This window comes from Larimichthys crocea, chromosome XII (assembly GCF_000972845.2).
Source record: "Larimichthys crocea isolate SSNF chromosome XII, L_crocea_2.0, whole genome shotgun sequence".
Classification (NCBI taxonomy): Eukaryota; Metazoa; Chordata; class Actinopteri; family Sciaenidae; genus Larimichthys; species Larimichthys crocea.
In genome coordinates this window covers 25,393,786-25,413,641 of record NC_040022.1, presented here as the reverse complement: position 1 = coordinate 25,413,641, position 19,856 = coordinate 25,393,786, and the positions used below count along the sequence as shown (strand labels likewise).

The window sequence follows — 19,856 nt, the reverse complement described above, 5'->3', positions numbered from 1 at the left end:
CATGTAGAGAGAGAGAGAGAGAGAGAAAAAGAAAGAAAATGTCTCCAGTGCTGCAGAAAGAAAGAAGAATTGGGTAGGTGGAAGACTTCTGTCGACTTCATTTTTTTTTTGCTCTTCGTTGTCCTGAAAAATAGACACGAAGCACAGACACACACAAGATCATCACACATACACACACACAGAGAAAAGAGACAGAAACTCATCAAACTGTCCTCACAGCGAGCAGGAGGTTAGTTTAAGGCCACCTTGGTTGTTTGTCTGATTCATTCAGCATTTCTCTTTCAGGGCCCTTTTGAGAAATAAGCCACTGCCCTCTCTCCCTTTAATCACTCTGCTCAGCGCTCTCTACAACCCTATCAATTACTCCCACACTAATGAGTACAGCTAGAAACACACATTCTCAAATACACACACACACACGCGCTTTGTTGGAGTACTGCAGGACATCTCCTTTGTCTCTTTCACAGTGCTGAGAGATAGTGTGTCCTCTCCAGCTTCTTCCGTCCTCTCCGCTCTCTGTTTTCTTCTTTTCTCCTCTGCTTTACATTTTTTGACGGTAAAGAGTCGTCCCTTTCTACGGCCTGAGCAAAGCCTTCTGCTGCTCATTCGCCAAACATTTATGAGCTGCACGTCTAATGGCGGCTCAATACATATTAATAGAAATTCATTTTCGGCTACATGAAAGTGTTTCCTCACCTCCACTGAAAACTTGTCATATTACAATGCCATTATTCCTTCTTCTGACAAACTCTTTCCCAACAAGTCAACTATCATTTCCAGTGGCTTTGTGTCCAAAATGCAATGTCTCATAATGAATAGGCACTGCTGAATACATTTGCAGGGAAGAATCAATTTTATAAAGTGAAACAGTGGCAGAGCCACAAAATAAAAATATAAGGTGCAGAATATGGAGTTACCTAAGAAGCTCTGCAGAATCTCTATACTGTACAGCCTGAGTAGGCGCTTTTAAAGCCGGTTCCTCAGCTACCTGCAGTGTGCATATTAACAAGATAAATCACAGCTGATGAAATAGCAGAGACACAACACTAAGTCTAATGGCTCTGGCATGTCTACCATGGTTGGCCCAAACAGAGAGCATTAGGAGTCAAGAATGATGTAGCACTGTGTCCTGGAGGAGGAGGGGGGACAGGTAGAGTTCTCTCAGAGGGTAGATTTACTTTGACTCAGTGTACATCTGTGTTAAGACTGCAGTGTAAGGTTTCCACTGCAGTAAATACACGCTGCAGCTGTGTGCATGGATCTGTGATGTCTTAATGGAAACCAGCAGTCTAGAGCAGGCTGTGACAGTGCAAAATGAGAGTTCAGTTGAGCCGTTTTGTCTTGCTCTGTTCCGGTTGGCAAAAACAATGCAATGTGGCAGGGAGGCCTCGCAGGGCTTTTTTGGCTCGATGAGATATGATTTGACTTGTTGGCGGATGTTGTATTTTGCCAAGACAATCCCACGCGCAGAAACACACACGCACGTTCCGGACCCTTGTTTGAGCCCAGCCGACAGAGGTGTGTGTGTGTGCGTGTCAGCTCAGCTCTAGCTGTCACCTCACCGTTTCAGGTGACTGGTAACATGGCACCTGTGTGACACACACATAGAGGACGCAAACATCACACTCAGCCATCAACATGGCTGCACACCATCTCAGCTGCTATGACACACAACCTTTACATGTCATCTCTCTATTGTTCACCTTTTTTGCCGAGACAACCGACGAAAAACATGCGTCAGCCTTGGATGATGCCGGAGTGCCCAGCCAGACGTGAACGATGGGGCATTACCAGAGCGATTAGCAGCAGCAAATTCAATTAATCTTGACAAATCTCTGCTGAGGCAGAACTGAAGAGAGCGACGCGCCCCCTCTCCTGGTAATTAAAAGTGGCCGAGTTGAGTGGCATGTGGTGCGACGGTGACTAGGTTTTGGGATGAACAGTTCCAGCTCTGAGTCTGAATGTGTCAGGTTGTATTTACTTTGTCAGATGAGCACAAACACATACAGCAGCCTGCAGTATGAGTTATGCGCATATGAGCGTGTGTGCATATTTGTTTCTACAGCGGAGAAGAGTGGCAGAGGACATGGGGTAATTGGCTCTTCTTTGTCACCTCAGACAGGTGGGACTTTTCATCATAGAGGGATCAGCTTCCAATTTTCTAAGCCGTGCCATACTTCAGACACAATCAACAAAGTTTTTTTTTTTTTTCAAACACAGGGAAGAAAAATGCAAGTCAGCAGCTATTTAATCATCCTTTTGATTGCACAGAGGAGAGAGAACAAGCTCCCTTGTGCAGTCAGAGGTACAAAAACAAGGTTAGAATACATGAGGAGAAGGAGGCAGGTACAACTGAGCAATGCTAACATTGCCCTCTATGGACAACACAATACAGGACACAAAGCTACAGCAGAGAACTACCAGAGGACTAACAAACAAAGTCACACGCCTGGAGAGGGTCAATCTGACCGTAGTTAACATCGACCGAAAGACAGGTGAACAGAGGGCAGAGGAGAATCGAGCAGAACACTTGTTGCCACTTGGAAGGCTGTGAAGGAAAGCTTCACACCAGAGAATAATCCCCAATGGCAAGAAACTCAGCCTACCTCTTCTTATCTGTAACCGTGGCTGCAACCTGACCCAACAAAGTCACTCAAAAAGGAAACCGAGGGCACAAAAGCACTGAGCAGAGCAAGGGCAAAGACTGAAAGAGGTGCTTGAAAGTCCCTGAGTTTCACCGAGCCTCTCTGTCAGAGTTGGATGGTTGGATATTTGAATATGGGTCCCACCTGTAAAAGAAAAAAACAACAGAGACAGCAGAAGAGAGCGATAGAGATAGGAGATAGATGATAAGATACTGTGACAGATTGATGGACAGAGAGTAAAAATAGAAGAAGAATGAGAGAAATGAGGCGAGGAATGAAGATTAAAGACTTAAAGATTGGAGGTGGAAGAAAGAAAAGCAGAATGCAGGAAGAGAGGAGCTAAGAGACATGAAAAAAAAAAGGTGATACTGACTGTGAGAGATCATCAGCAAATGAGCGATGAGTGAGAGACCTCAGAGAGAAGAGATGAGAAGAAAGAGGGAGGAGAATAAGAAGAGGGCAAAAGAGGTTAGGGGCTTGGCGTCGACTCGTACCTGTGGCTCACCACAACATCTGTGCCTGTGGAAAAAGCAGAGAGAATCACCCCATATGCCCACCCTGATCAACCAAAAACCTCCTGCACCCCCTTTCCCACCACCCTCAATTGCTCTTCCACCCCTTCCTGCACCCAATTTCTGCTTCTGCCTGGTGGAGGGGAGCGCGACTGCTCCTCCCCTCCAGCCAGGTATTCCTGCACAGTGAAGGGATCAATGCTGAGAGTAATAATACATGAGGGGGAAGAGGGGAGACCGAGCGGAGATTTTCACATGAACGAGGATCAACACAACACCACATAATCCTTTCTGTGTCTGCTCTTTTGGCTGTGTGAGTGTGCTCTTGTTTGTGTGTACATGCTTGCTCAGAGGAGAAAGAGAGCAACTGTGTGTTCCCCTTTCGAGAGTGTGAAGTAGACTTGTATGTGTACGTGTGTGTGTGTGTGTGTGTGTGTGTTTCTGCAGGCGGGTGTGTATGTCACACCTGCCACGGAGCTTTGAGCAGTGCCGTGAGGAAGTCAGCCGTTACCATGGGGACATTAAAACGTGTGGCGCTCCAGGTCATGTGGTCTAAAATAAGCCCTTTGCTGTTTGTGTTAACATTCCTATTGTGAGGTGCGGCAGACACACAACGCCCCCTGCTTCCCAATCTCACTGCGCCCAATTTTAATTTTTATTGGAAATCAGAGGGATAGCAAAGGTGTTTGGCACCAGATAAAGGCAGTGGCATGCCCCTGGGTCAATCAGTGTGTGAGTGTAGGGCGGTGTGTGTTACACCGCTGTGATCGCCAATAAGGGCTGACCCCATGTTTGCAGTGGGTGTGCATGAAGTGCTTATCGGACCCTGTATTTGTGGAGCACCTTCCCCCATGTGAAAATCCCTCTCAGTTACTGGTGCGTCACTCTGTCGATGAAGAAAAAAGGTTTAGTGCTCTGTGTGAGTGCGTACATGTGTGTGTCTGTGCAGTGTTGAGTGTACAAGAGAGACAGAAAAGAGAGACAGGGAGAGAGAAAGCAGGTGAGGATGACTGTCTGTTTTTGTTTTGCTTGTGTTGAAAAAAAAAAAAGGCAGAGAGAGCATGTGTGCAGATGTCATTTGTCGAGGGTTTCTGAGGGGTTGAAGAGGGGGTAGGAGGTTCGGGTGGAGGGGTAAGGGAAGGGATGGGAGGGACAGTGAATGGGGTGAGGGGATCGGGGAGGTGGGAGGGGTTGACAGGGTCTCAGTACTCACTGTATGGGACACACTCGTACTGGATCTCCAAGTACTTGTAGGTCCCTGGACAGGGGTCTGGGAACACGTCAGACCCAGCTACCACAACACACTGTGTGCGGTTATTACACCTGCAAGAGAAGACAGACAGGGAAAGGAAGGGAGAAAAGAGAGAGAAGAGAGGAAGTAAGTGGTAAAAAATGATGAGTGCCATTGTAAGGAAGACAAAGAAGAGTGGATACCAAAAAAAAAAAAAAAAACATCTTCAGGCTCTGAAAGACAGAAAGAACGGTAGGGAAGGGAGTAATTTCACACTAGACTAGATCATGTGACAGCTGCACCCAAGGGGAGGTGGGAAACAGAGAGGAGGAGAAGAAGGAGGGAGGGGGGAAAAGAAGTGGGATGAAGGATAGAAGAGAGAAGGAAGGAGGGAGAGAAGAGGCAGAGAGAGGGCGAGTGACGTAAGAGGCTCCTCTCCTGGGGGATTGTGAGTGGGAGCAATTAGAGGTGAGAGAACAGGGAAGGACGAGGGGGGCTAAGGCAAATACTCTACACCACACGCACAGGGAAAACATTCATATGCACATAATACCTACATCTAAACCGCGTCGCTGCATGCATTCTCACGTTTGCACACCCCGAGAATTACACACACACACACGAAAAGATACACACATGTATTCACATACACATGATCCTTCTCGATCCAGCTTTTAGCACTTCTCCCTTGTGCTTTCTCTCATTCCCTTCATATCTCAAATCTATGCTGAACTCACTCTATCATCGCATCATTTCTACCTGTCTCTCTCCTTTCTTTATCCTCTCAATTCTCTCCTCTACCACTGCCACTTCCCTCCCTCCCTCGCTCTCTCCCCAAGCTAGCACCCTGTGCCTCCATTACATGCGTGATGGATAGCTGGGAGAGGGCTTCCATTGATCTGAGCTCAGAGGAAGCAGATGCTGAGCACAAACACAGAGAGCAGCTGTAGGAAGCCCCACAAACACTCTTGCAACAATTTAAAATATACACATTCATATACACACATTCACGCATGTATGTGCAACTAAACACACACACGTGTACACACCATACACATGCACGTCTCGGGCAAGATGCAGTTGTGTTCTGCACAGGACAAGGATGCTGACTTCAGTATTTCACACAAGATATCAACACCTCAGGAGAAAAAGCTGGAAATTCTGGTTGAATCATGTTGTGAAATAATATCTTGTTTCTTCAGCCAATAACCGGCTCTGAGTCTGTACAAACACATACACAAGATCCAAACAGATCAATAGTTACCTCTGTGACATTATCTTGAAGGCATCGGGCAGGTAGCACTGCACATTCTCCATCTGGAAGGGATCTGCGTCACAGATCTTGTCATCGGTGCGGCCATAGTTGGCCGTCTCAATCATGATGACGTCACTTCCAGGGCAGCGCAGCTCGATCGGGTAGCCTTCACATGCCAACTCTCGGCGCATCAAGCCGAAGGGCATCATTGACCGGCTCAGAGCTGGAGTGGAAAGAGAGAGAGAGAGAGAGAGAGAGAGAGAGGCAATGTTATTGACAATTCAATGAACCTTAATACTTTTAGGAGGCACTTTATTATTCAACCACATTGTAAATATGATGTGTAGTATTTGACAAGAGCAAGGAGAGTGAAAGTGGTTCCTATTGTCCTCCCGTAAAAACACAAATCAGCTATTAGTGACTTGCCTTAACGCAGTACTAATATTTCAGTGCCGTTGATGCATAGTCTGGCAATCCAGTTTTCACATTGGAACATTACAGATCACATATGGGCATGAATGATTTGCAGGCACACCGGCTTTTCCACTAAGATATTGCACCACTTGTGAAACAAACTGTGAGAGTTTCAAATGTTAACAAACTCCTACACACAGCCAGGGAGCAGCTTACCATACTCATCCCCACCAGAGAAGAACTGTGTGCCCTTCTCAGCATCCTTTAGTCTATTCCACCTCAATGAGGTGACAGAGCAACATCTTAGGATTCACTCTGAATAAAAGGGTCAGGAATGGTGCTGTGCAGATCAGAACAAGCAACAAAAAAAAAGAAAGTTTGTGTACATCTTCACCTCTGATGTGTACACCATTTGTACACCCACTGCAGTTAATCAGCTGTCTGAGAAGCATGTCACTGACTGCTGTGGCCAGCAGCAGGGTTATGTGTGGAGAAGGGTCAGCAAGGACAGTTGGGTACACAGGGTTAATCACTAAGCCAGGCTAAGAGGCATGAAAGAGGGCTGCAAAGAGGCACTGAGAGACACTTGCTGTCTCTCCAGCTCCATCCATAACTGCATACCTTTCCAACTACCTCCACATTCAGCCTTACAAACAGAAAATAACAAAATGGCTGCCAGCTTCCCTTACAGCCCAGGTGGAGGCACAGAATAAAAGTAGAGACGGAGTAAGTGATCTGGCAGTGAAGTTCTCTGCTGCGTTGAAGGACAGCTTCTCTGTGCTGGGAGCTGCCAGCGGCTGTGAGAGCTGCTGTCCATGGTCCTGAACTGACAAAACTTCTTTTGGGAAAATAACACCCGAAGTGTTGGAGCTGCATCAGCGACTGGTCGGTGCTCTCCACTGTCCTGAACAAGCAGAAGGCTTTGACTGAGCTCTCCTCTGCATCTCAGTAGGGACGAGGTGGTACATACTAGGCTGATGGTGGGCATACTGTCAAATCTAAAAAAGAGCAGTGTAGCGCCACTTAAGCAGACTGGAATTTTGAAGTTCTTTATAAACTGAGGCTCTTACTGCACAGCATTTCCCCCTGCCAGACGGGCTCAGCAGCAGACAAGGGCACTGAGTCAGCCCCTCTCTCCCACTACTGTTAGTGTTAAAACCACAGAGCGGGGCTGTTTTCCCTTCCTGACACTGAGCTAGCACTGCTTAGGTTTCAGTCACTGTCCATTCAGGAGGAGTGCCCATCTGGGTCAATGTCAATGTCAGTCATCCCAGACATGCTCTGCAGCGATGCGCTACATGATTCACTGCCATCGGACTTGCTCATATTTCTAAATGCCACCCATTTATGCAGCGGGGACTTGAGTTCAGTTGTGTAACTAACGCCATTAAGGCTGAATGACTAGCACAGACAGACTTCAAATCTTTTATGCCTCGCCAGCATGCAGTGCCAGTGCCAAATCACAAAGGCCTAGATGCAAAAGCGCATACTAATTAAAGCACACGGAGATGCAAACAGCAGGCGAGGCCAGTCAAACAAATCCACACAACAAATGCAAAAACCCACACAAGCAAATTAGCACAGACACAGGCATACTGGGCAAACGAATGTGCACAATCAGAGTCAAGCACACACATACTCGTACGCATGCATACACATATAGAGTGGTGTCCTGGTGTCACAGTGGGATTACAATGCATAGTGTCAGTGTGTGGCCTTGTTCTCTTAACTATCCTGTGGTGTAAGTACACAGCGACCACCAGGAGTGATCACACTCAGTCCACTTACACTGTGGACCAACACTGGAGGAACAATAGCCCCTATGAGAGGGGTATACAACATGAATTTTATACAATATACATAATTTACATACTCACTTTATATGGTAAATATTTCTGACTATTCAGGGCCATTTGCTGCCATGCCACTGAGCGCTGATACAAATAACTATAGTGGAAGGGCTCAGCTCTTGGACAAAACATCTCAAGAAGCAGTTGAATTAATTTCTTGGCTGTTGATTGAGTTAGTGAAACTCAGCTGTTTCAACAGTACTGGAAAAATACAGATCATTTCTGCACTGTTTTGATCGATAATGGGCCATTTCATTGCTGCTACATATGCTAATCAGTTTGGGTATAATTTCAGCTTGTTACCATCACTGTTACATCCCGTATATTACCTGTAGCTCACTGACAAGATAGTGACATGTGGTTATTTCGTCAAGCTGAGCTAACTCTAATCAAAACAGATGCGTTTTGTAGTAAAGGTTCTATTGAATCACAACTATGTAAAATTAGTATAAAAAATTGTCAGCTCAATTTCCACAGAATGTGACCTTATCTTTTTCAGGTATTTCTTTTTAGGCCCGGCTGCTACAGTATATATTTAGCTATAATTGAGCACAGCCATTATTGAGCCAGTACACTTCAATGATGGCAGCAACCATGATAACTAGCCTATTTCTGGCACCACTGCAAATCTCTACTTCCTCCATATTATATCGTATTTCACACCTACATATTTCACACCTACGCTCCCACTATTCGACAAAGTTCCAGGTTAAGTTGGAATTCACCGTAAATACAGCAGGATGCACCCTACATACTGATTTAAACAGAGATTTTTTAAATATTGTATTTATAAACAAGTGTGGAACTTAACTCTGTGTGTGTGTGTGTGTGTGTGTGTGTGTGTGTGTGTGTGTGTGTGCGTGCGTGCGTGTGTATATGTGGTTGTGTGTCAGCCAGATGGCCTGAGGCCTAGCTGGAGCTGTGGCTGGCTCTGAGCTGAGCTGAGATGAGCAGAGGATAAGCTTGGACTGGCCATGGGCTACGATTGTCCTTCACTCTGCAGGAATCCATTAAGGTTTCAGGGTCTCTTCAGCCAACACACACACAGACGCACACACATACACGCGTGGCCATTTAGTCGTGCCTGTCAGACTCATAATATCTGGATGACAAAGTGTCTTTCTCAGCAGTAGCCATATGTATAGGTGGATCTAATCCCTCACAGTGAGACTATGACTCATCTCTTGTGGTATAGAAAACTGTGTTAATATCTGTCATCTGCAAGATATGGTTACCAATTGTCACACATACTGATAATGATGCGAGCCAATTTGATAATTATACGAGCTGATTTGCATGGATGTAGTGATGTGAAAGAGACAGAAATTTACACACACACACACACACACACATGCACACACACAAACAAAAAGGGGCCTGGTGTCACTCCAGGGCAGCTGGTGAGGGGCTGAAGTGGTTGGCTTTATAATAGAAGCTCCATACAAATTAAGAGCAAGAGAGAGAACTGATTGGATTTGACTCATTATCCTAACACAGTAATTAAAGCCTGAGGGTGGATAGATGCTTGGACTTTCAGACAAGATCATGATTTTGCAGAAGCTAAGGTAGTCGTTGCGCACACTCTTTCTCTACCATTTTGAGTCTATATGTCTACTGTCATTCTCAAGCACAGGCACATACTCGCACACAAATGTTGGCGAAGATCGGACATCGTTTGAAGATAGGGGGACATGATCTGTGGCCAACACTTGAGAGAGAAGTTTGAGAAAATGTCAAGACCCATTCCGAGAGACCACATTTAGAAGAAGTTCAGAGTATGAATACACAACGATTTCTCCTCACTAAAACATCACCAAAATCTTTCCATCATCAGTGGTGTGCTTTCAAACATAAAAGCATTTTGATTCCGACATCTCTGACAATTTGACCTTAGACTGTGTTATCACAGGCACTCTATAGTGTGTTTTCTCAGAAATAATTGAGTGAGAAGGTCTGGCCTTGCAGGTAGCCAGAGACCGTGATAGCGACTTTGCAATTGAGTCACAATAGGAGATTACACTTGTGGAGCTCTGTGACCCTAAGGCTGACTTGTTAGCTGGATGGCTGGCTGTCTTTCGAGGGCAGAAATGTGATCAGCCCCTCTTAGCCCCTCTGTCTGTTCCAGCAGTCATCTCCTAATGCTACTCATTAGCATAGCAGTGAAGCATAGTGCCAGGGAACATTTTCGCCAAGCAGTATTGGTATTTTACAAAACTGGGAATACTGCTGATGAAGTGGGATTCACGCGTCTTTAAAATTAACTTTAAGTGGCATTAAGGCTAATAGTCGAATATGCTCTTTTTGCCCAGAGATCGCAATGTATTATTAAAAATATACTGCATACATATACATATGCCCTTAAATTCAGCTCTGGTCCCTCATGATTTTCAGGTTAGTTCCTTAGTAAAGCCAGCGAAGAAGAACAAGTCATTTTACAGTCATTGGACAGAACTAAGAGGTCTCAGTGATGGGAATCCCTCTCTAGCTGAGAATCATCCCTACCAATTTCTCCAGTACTTTATCAGCTTAGCGCTGTATCTTAGTGACTCACTTAGCTCTGCGAGTTAGCGTAATGACTCGCTGGAGCATGGCCTGTCACCACAGACAAGCTGAGGCGATGCGGCCAGAACTGTCACATCCAGGCAGACTTCAAGCTGAGGAGTTGTGACAAAGTGACATCCGGAGACAAACCTAAAGGCCTAACATGAGGGTGCACGGGGTAGGGGCTGCTTGTGGGAAAGTGTGTGTGTGTGTGTGTGTCAGTGTGTCTATGGATAGGAAAAGAAGACACTGGCTGGCCTCAAACCTAGGGTGCTATCTCATCTTCTCTGCCTGTCTCCTACAGTCGAAGGGGACAGGAGATGAGATGAGAAGCGACTGTGTGGGAAGTCACCAGCCATGCTATAAGGTCAGAACACAAAGCAGCGCCAAAATGACGCACATCCACTGTGATGGAGCCAAGTCAGGCTAACACACAGGGAGGGAGAAACTGAATGGCAGAGCATATTAGACAGGGGAACAATAGAAAAAGATAGAAACCATCAAAACTAGATGCTGGCAGAAGATGAACAAGATGACCGTTCTTTGCGGAGGCACAAGGTCACCGACATAATAGCAGTGAGGCAGACAGATTTGTAGGAGAGAGGACCTCCTATTGTTCTGATCTGCTCAGCACAGACAGCCTCTCTTCCCAGCAGCCCAGGCCTCGAACTGAACTGAATTACAGCACAGCCCATAACATTACATCATTCATAAGAGAATTAAACATGCCCCCGCTGGAAATGGGACACACACACATGCAGACACCCTCATGCAACACATACTCATGCATTTGCAATGACGCACACACACACACACACTTCCCAAAATTCTTTCAGGCAGAAACACACACAAGCCCTAACCCTCATCCATCCTCAACCTCGAGAACTCTCACTGTGTGTTGACAAACTTTGCTGTGGGGGGAACTAGCAGGCATAGCAGAGAGATTAAGACAGGCGGTTAAAAAGGCACTGAGACACAGAGCAACACACACACACACACACACAAACTTAAGGAGGGAGGCGAGACGGGACGTGCTCATACTGTCAAACCACTTCATTGCTGGCCCTGGCGCCTAATTATGCAATAAAAGCGCCTCAGCGGGGGGAAACAGCATTGCCCAAAATAAAAATCAGCCTGCCTAAAAAGTAGGAGATTCACCCGGTGTAAAATATCCTCCATGTCCCCAGGGATCGGAGCTGTGCTACAGGCCCAACACAACTCTATTCTGTTCTTTGTTTCCAGCGCGTATCACAAGAGGCAGGCCAGCAGACAGTGAGTCAGACCTAGATTCATACAAACACTGTGGTGGAGTGAAAACTGCAGGTGAAACAGCCACAGGGATGTTGGGAGAATGTAGCAGAGACAGAGAAGCAGAGAGAGGAAAATGAGGAAGGCGGTGAGAGACTGAAGAAAAGAAAGTGATAAGAGGAAGGAGGGAGTGTGAGAGATAAAGTGTGGAGGAGAGAAGAGGGGGAGAGGGGGAGGCTGAGTGAATACCATGCAAGGCCTGCTGTCAGAAAGTGTGTGCGTGTGTGTGTGTGTGTGTGTGTGTGTGTGTGTGTGTGTGTGTGTGTGTGTGTGTGTGTGTGTGTGTGTGTGTGTTTGGAAGAGTTGCAAGTCGCATCCCGAGACTTGTTAGGAAAGATGAGTGCCAAAGCTCAGCCACGCCGCTGCATTAGACACTTAATTAACCTCCTTATACGCTAAGTCAAAGGCTCGGGCATGTGGACAGAGTGTGTGTTAGTGTGTATTTTTACTGTGAATGTTTATGAGCTGCTCTGCTTTGTTTTGTTTGTAGCTACGGATTGCAGATTTCCTGCGGTTCCTGTAAGCTGTATGTTTTATCTATGAATTAAAGATGAATTTGACTGTAAAATGCTGCTAAATCCCTTTTGCCCTGCGTGTTATCTTGTTCACCTACAGTGCACTGAACATATACTGTATGTTTCCTCCTCTCTTTGTGTTTTTTTTCTTTTTCTTTTTCACCTCAGCACCATCCCTCGATCCCTCATCCAATTTCATCCACCCGGAAACTCTCCCATTTACCCTCCCCACCCGTCCTCTTCACCCTCCCCTCGTTCTCTCCATGTCTTCATTCCTCCCTCTTGTCCTGACCTTTCACCTCCAGTTTTCCCCCCTCTTCCCTTCCCATCCCTTTCTCCCCCTTTACCGCCCTCTCACTGTTTTTCAAGCCTCTCCACTCATCCATCTCTCTCCCTGTGTTCCTCTCTCTTCCAATCTTTACTCTCTCTGCCCTTGACTGCCAGGCGTAAGCTGCTGCTGGTAATTATCAATCTGCAGTCCACAAAACACACAAGAGGCAAATCCACACATTCTCGAGCACATGACATACTCGAACACATACACACCAGCACTCCTGCACACATTCATGAACCAGCACTCCCGGATACACACACATGCACGCAGTCCTTCACGGCTACAAAGCCTCAAAGTTAGGCCCTGAGAGAAAAGAGGCAGCTATCACACTCACACTGCACAAACAGCAACACAATCCCCAATCATTTATGTAGGAGCTTGTTTGCAGCACACAAATCAATGTACACAAACTAACATACCCTGACACACACAACTACAAGCAAACACAAACACACAAACAACATGGGCACACATGCCTCAAAAACGCACGTGCACTAACACTGTGAACGAATGAATAAACAAAAAGGCACAGCCCCTGTGTTGGCGCAGACACATGAGAGCGGCATGCGTCATGTTCAAAGGGAGGTTTGAAAGAACACACCGCCATCCCTGGCCTCTCCCTCCTTCTCCTGCCCACCCCCAACTACCAATATATGTTCAAAGGCCATCCATTAACCTTTCACTCACACAGGCCACTCTGTGATCTACTGCTCTCAGCCAAGGGCTTTGAAGAGCACAGCAACCCCCAGCACCAGGGAGGGAGCAAGGGAGGTAGCAAATGAGAGAAAGACAGAAAGAGGCAAAACAGGGTGAAAGGAGTGGAAAAGGAGGGAATAACGACAAGATATGTGCACTGTTCATAGATAGTAGGCAAAGGGGAAGGGAAGAAAATCAGAGCCAGGGAGGTGATACTCTAGGAGGGAGGCTGGTTAGAAAATGGGATAAGGTGATGGGGAGAAGAGGAAGGAGGTGAAAGAGAAGACTAGTGGGGATGGTGAAAAAGGAGGAGGGGAACAAAATGGTAGATAGAGTAGGAAGGGAGATCCAATAGAGAGAAGGCAAGATAGACCTGTGGAAAGAGAGGGGTTTGGAAGAAGGACAAACACAGAGAGAGGAAGCAATAGCTGAGGTGTTAGAAGAGAGAAAGCATTGGGTGAAAATAAGAGGCGAGCGTTAGGAGTGACAGAAGTGAGAAGCACTGACTATTGCTAATAAGATGGAGAGGCAACAAAAGCTTGAAAACATGCACATGACACAAAAAAAGAAGAAGAAAAAGGCTTCGCAGCAATTCTTTATTGCAAAATCCGGATGATACGCAGCAATATTCACAAGCCACTAGATTAGCAATTAGTGTCAGTGAAGCCTGTGGATTTCAGCTTCATAGCAGAGAAAAAAAAACATGGCAAAACATATTCAAAGGTCATTATCAGACAAAATGAGAGTTATTACTTGTCTCTATGAACACATAAATACTGGTTCTGGTGGCCTTCAAAACAAAAAACTACTAGAAACTTGACAATGCAAGATGCCTGTATAGTTCTGAATTTAAACCAGTCCAGTGTAAGTCATCTGTCTGTCTATGATTCTGCAACTATTACTTTTGTAAATAGAAATTGGGTCATTTGTACAGTAGCAACACATGCTTATAGAGTATTCAGTAAAAACACTTCCCAGGATACTTCCCATACAATGTATCGACAGATGATTAGGAAACAAAAGAATACAGCAGCCTGGAGCCTGCCAAGTTCACCTCATTGACTTGTTTGAATATACAGTAGCTGATCGTTTGGTTCTGATTCTGATTATCTAATACCATGCGCAACTCCGGAGCTCGGCCTGAAGTATGTTCAGCTTTCCAGACCTGTCTGATAGCTACGAAGCTGTGGAGCTTAGAGTTTACACAATACACATTAAAGCAATACAGTATGCTGTTCAGCAAATTATACAACAACAAGAAGCCAAGTGCACATAGCAAGGTTAGCGGCACTACAGCTTTATTGCCTCCTCTAGAAATATTATTGCTACAAGCCTGTCAGAGGATCAATTCTTATGAATTAGTGAGTAGGTCGCAGTTTTGAAATTATCATTTTAATATTAAAGTATTGCAGGACTGAAAGCCTGCTCTCTCTCGCAGAAATTCAATATTGGATGTGGTTTCAGGTCAAGTATTTTTTAAGATCTTCACTCAGAATTTTAAACCTAGGATTGAGCAACGCTTAGAGCCGAAGTAACTGTCAGCCAAGTCATATAAAAGCATCTGGTTTGCAAAGACATCGTGAATTCTTCATGTGGCCCACTATGAAAAATAACTATCCAACCCTGTATTATGGAAACCAAAATGCCGCATTGAGCTCAGTCCCCATTCAGACATTCTGTCACCATCCAAGGACAGTCAAGAGACTAAAGCACTTTGTTGAGAAGATGTGTAAAAACAGCTAGCCCCCTATACTTAAATAATAACTACTGTTCAGGGGAAAAGGCACAGAAGAAAAAAAGATGGAGAGGAGTGGGGAAGACAGATAAAAATGTCTGCATGTGCACTAAAGGACCAGAGGCCTTTCCACGCGACTGATCTGAAAGCAAAGGCTTAAATACAGGCGAGATGGAAACAGATTCCACCAGTCAGCTGGCACTGGTGTCCTGATATGAGTGGCACAAACACACACGGTCACATAAATCCTCACACACACACACACACACACACACACACTCATCAGGACATGTTAACACACCCATGTAAGCACAAAAACCCATACAGACTCTCACACGTATACATCACTTTGCACTAATGGACGTACCGTACAAACACATATAGTGTGTACATACTTGCAAATTCACACGGACTCAAAAGGCCTACAAGTAGCCTTATAATGGTCTGGCTGCCACTGGAGCACATAAATACGCACACACGCACACAATGATGCTTGCGCTGTGCTAAATGAAAGCTCTGTGTCAGGGCTTCATCACGTACGGCGCAGCTGCCTGCAATGCCTGCCACATTAAGCAAGCCTAATGGGCTTTCAGAGCAACAACACTGCGTATGAAGGCTTGTACATTCTCGAGCATTCTGTGAAATCAGCGGGACATTCTGTTTGTCAGAGTACGCATGTCAGTCTGTCAGGAAGCTTGCTTCGATTGGACTGGTGGTTTTGTATATACTGTATATTCCTTGGTTAGTATTAGTTTGCATTCACAGATGAAAATGTTTTTCATTTCACACTGCTTCTGCATTTCAAAGAGCACAGTGACTTAACAAGATAAATAATCACTGTGGGAAATAGGCAGGTGAACAGAACAGGGCAGGAAAGAAGTATCTGTACAAAGCTCATGCCGGCGAGGAATATTTGTGTTAAAGAGCTGGTTCCAGCGGAGAATAAATGTGTGAGTGCTAAGGGTAAATATTAGAACATGCAGTCTGGAGTAGAGTGAGGTTAAAGCGTGGCAGATTAGTCGGGACATCGAGGAGGAGCAGGGGTACACATTAGACTGTGAAGCCATGTGTGATGATCCTGCAGGTTTCCAAATGAGCTCTGATTAGCCTGAGAGTGATTTCAGCCGCTCTCATCACATCAAGGCCCTCTTGCTTTAAATTCTACCTCCCTTGTCCTTTTTTATTTTTTCCTCCTGCTCCTCTAGTCGCACACATACAAAAAAGAGAATACATTTTAGCCAAAAAAATGGGCTGCCAAATTATAAACACCAAAAATGGTGTGGGTGTGCATTAGTATGTGTCTATGTGCAAGCCCTGAGTCCATTAGAAAAATATTTTCTTAATTTCATCAAACCAAATGTTGTGCCTGTGCCTTTAGGGCTGAATGCAGATAACAGTCAATTGATTATTAATGCATTATTAATACCCCAAGTGCCAGGTCACACAGATAGTTGGAGGCTTATTTCACACAAATACACACACCCCCACACACACAAACACCAAAGAACATAGTGCCAGAGGCCAAAACGTGTCCATTGGAACAAAACGTACAATACACAAATCCAGTGTTCCGAACCAGCCAAATCAAGATGAAAAAAAAATAGCACCTCCTCAAATTAGAGCTGCACCTGGCCAATCAGAGCTTACACAGAGGGGTTTCTAGAACCAATGCTGACGCAGGCGTACACTAACACATTTTAATTTTACCCTCCCTTCCTCAGCTTTTTCGACTCCTCCTGCTTCCTCACCAGCCCCTCCCAGTGATGACTGTGTCTCTTCCTGATGCTCCTCCTCCACCTCCCCATCCTAGCTGTCCATCACCCAGCGGCTCATTGGCACTGAGCTAACTGAGAGCATACAGCAGATGGTGTGCTGCTGTCTGTGGCAGGCCACTAGCAGGACACCCAACAGCCCCTCCTTTCCCTCATCGGCCCTTTGCCTCCCCCTGCAATCCCTGCTTCTTCCCTCCTACACATCTTGCAACACACATACACCCTCAAGCATCACTTCAACCCAACCAGGTCACCTGCTGCCAGGCTTAGATCAGCTAACGCACACACAAGCACACAAGCACAAAATGAAATATCTTATGGTACAAGGCACATTCAAGGAGGTCACACATATGGCACCATTACATGCACGGATTCCCCCTTATATTTTTGCCACGCTCCAACTAACTCAAGATGACAAGAAATTTTATTGACATTCACACATACACTCTCGCTCATACATTCCCTCTCTCTGTCTCCCGTAGAGACAGTTTGGTTAATCAAGTGCAGGGTTTCTAGCCTGGTCAGCAAGTCAATACACTTACAACCTTCATCACGTAGCTAACTTATAAATATTACATCCTCATTTGCAATAACCTGGTCAGGCCACTTACGGGGCACGGTCAAACCAACAGGCACTTTTATGCCACATCGTAAGCGTGCTCAGTGAAGTAATACAACATTTTACACACTGTATGTATAGTACATATAAATGAACACTGAAGACGTGCAGTATAAATACTGAATGCTGATGCGTTTATCTCTAATGTGGCTTGATTGAATAATATTTATTACGCACCTTGCGAGGATGGAGCAATGTTACTGAAAGCCACAGCACAGGTGAAGATGATCCAGACTGCTAGAGCCATGTTGGAGGCTGACCAGGGGGCAGGGCGAGGGGTGGGGCTAAAGCGTAGAGCCGGTCAGCAGGCACAGGTGAGTGGGGTGGCACTTCCTCAGCTTACACCCTCCCTGAGGGTGATCCTGCAAGAAAAAAGAAGGATAGAAATAACAGAGAGGTAAGTGCCTCATCAACATTTGTATGTAACTATATGTCCATAAAGAGAAATTATTCCATTCTGTTCTGTTTTTCATTCTTTCCCCTCACAGTTTGGCATTTAAATTAGACAGTGCTGACTAATTTATTCTGCATTTATCACTGGAATATGTGATAATAACTCTGCACAAAACTGAGTAGCTTACGACTGGCATAGAATACTAAACGGTATCAGAGGAGAGGAGAGGAGAGGAGAGGAGAGGAGAGGAGGAGAGGAGGAGAGGAGGGGGAGGACGAGGAGAGGAGAGGAGAGGAGAGGAGAGGAGGAGAGGAGGAGAGGAGGGAGAGGAGAGAGGCTCCCCCTCTGGTGGTCAGGTATAATGATCAGACAGGGAGATCTGAGGCCATTTTGTGCAGGATGGCATGGCAACAGCTGTTACCACTACCAGCTCATCCCTCTACAGTGTTTGAATGCTTGATTAAATCAGACATGGTACATATGTTCTGGGGCTGTTAAACGAAGCTATATTCAACATGTGAAAAAAAAAATACAAATACATGTCTTCTGTGTTTGTGTTTGCATATGGGCCCTCACACAAAGTGAGTCAGTGAAAAGTGGTGACTCAGCCAGCAGTGCCATAGGGCTCGTACATCTTATTTGCCTAATGAAATAAATCACAATCTGGAACTTTAGCTCTGATTTTTCGACAGTAGAAACAGTTTTCTCCCTGCCAGCGGCTGAAAGACAGAAAACAGTAGAGACGGTATTGTTAGCACTAATACTCCTCCTGCTGAGCTTGCTGATGAAACAGACAGATTGGACTGCGTCTCTCTGTATCTGTGTGTGTGTGTGTGTGTACTTTGTTTTTTTTTTATTTATTTTTTTATTTTTTGGAGGGGGGTTGAAAGGATTATCTTTGATCTCTCCAATCCTCTACCCTTTTTATTTGATTGATCCAACCAACTTATACTATAGGAGGGTATGATCGTGCATTCACTCTCTAACACACACATACATACAGGTTCAACTACTACATAGTACTACTTATTTTTCAGTGACATTTTTCATTCCCTGTCTGAAAATGATCAGCTAATGTACACAATTAACACTTCTGCCCCGGCTAACTGTTTGGCAGCTCCAACTCTCTAAATTTATGTTGGGTTGACAAGATCTTTATTTAACCTCAGTATTTTCCAACATTTGCAAATATGTCGTGCTTAATCACAAAAAATGTGCCTAAGATAGCTCACAGCTATTAATTCTGATGAAGCTTAAAGATGTTGATGTTGATTAAGCACATATAGCAGAGAAAATGGATATCTGAATGCTGAATTTTGAACCCTAATGCCAATCTTGATTTTAACCTTCACCCCAAAATATGAGTCACTTTTTTTTTAATCTGTGTATTTTTACTCAATGGCCAAGCTCTCTTTTCTTTGCAGCCAAGATGGCAGATCCTGAGTGACTTGCGTGGCTTCACCCCCTCTCTTCATCATCACTGATTTGGCTTCCCCTCCACCTCTTCAGCCCCTCCTCTTCCTGACCTTCTCTGATATTTACCCTCCTCCCCAGTGGCAACGCACGGCCCACAGCCACCAACCTGCTTGTGTGTCGCTGTGTGGATTAGTATGTTGGATGTCGTAGAGTACGAGCAAGACAGAGTGAGAGAGAGAGAGAGAGAGGGAGAGAGAGAGGGAGGGCAAACAGTGAAGAGGGAAAGAGAACGAAAGCAGAACACAGAGTACAAAGCACATCCGCAGCAGCTGTTTTTTACACCAGCGTTTATTTCCATCATGCACACACACACACACTCGCTCACACACACACAAATACAATCTCTGCACTACTGCAGCCTGTGCCTTAATTTGAGTTTGTTTGTGACCACCCTCTATGACCAGCAACTGAGAGAAAAGGACACGCTCAGAGGGAGGGCAGAACAGACAAAGAAAGAGAAGAAAAGCAGTAAACAAATAGCAATAGACATGTGACGTGGTACTGTAGGAGCCTTGGCTGCTCCACGCTCTCTCACGGCCTTTCCTCTCCAACCACCACC

General features: G+C 45.3%; 1 protein-coding gene across 3 annotated transcripts in view; it reads right to left on the bottom strand.

Moving 5' to 3' along the window:
• The window catches only part of adgrl1a (adhesion G protein-coupled receptor L1a), a 146,358-nt gene that overhangs the window by 39,872 nt on the left and 86,630 nt on the right, over window positions 1-19,856 (bottom strand). For all 3 annotated transcript variants that reach the window (XM_019264986.2, XM_019264985.2, XM_019264987.2), the window contains 3 exons: window positions 17,605-17,789; window positions 5,653-5,866; window positions 4,371-4,480 (listed from right to left, as the gene is read on the bottom strand). In XM_019264986.2, coding sequence (XP_019120531.1) covers window positions 4,371-4,480; window positions 5,653-5,866; window positions 17,605-17,674 — 394 coding nt within the window. In that variant the 5' untranslated portion in view covers window positions 17,675-17,789. The remainder of the gene's footprint in view (window positions 1-4,370; window positions 4,481-5,652; window positions 5,867-17,604; window positions 17,790-19,856) is intronic.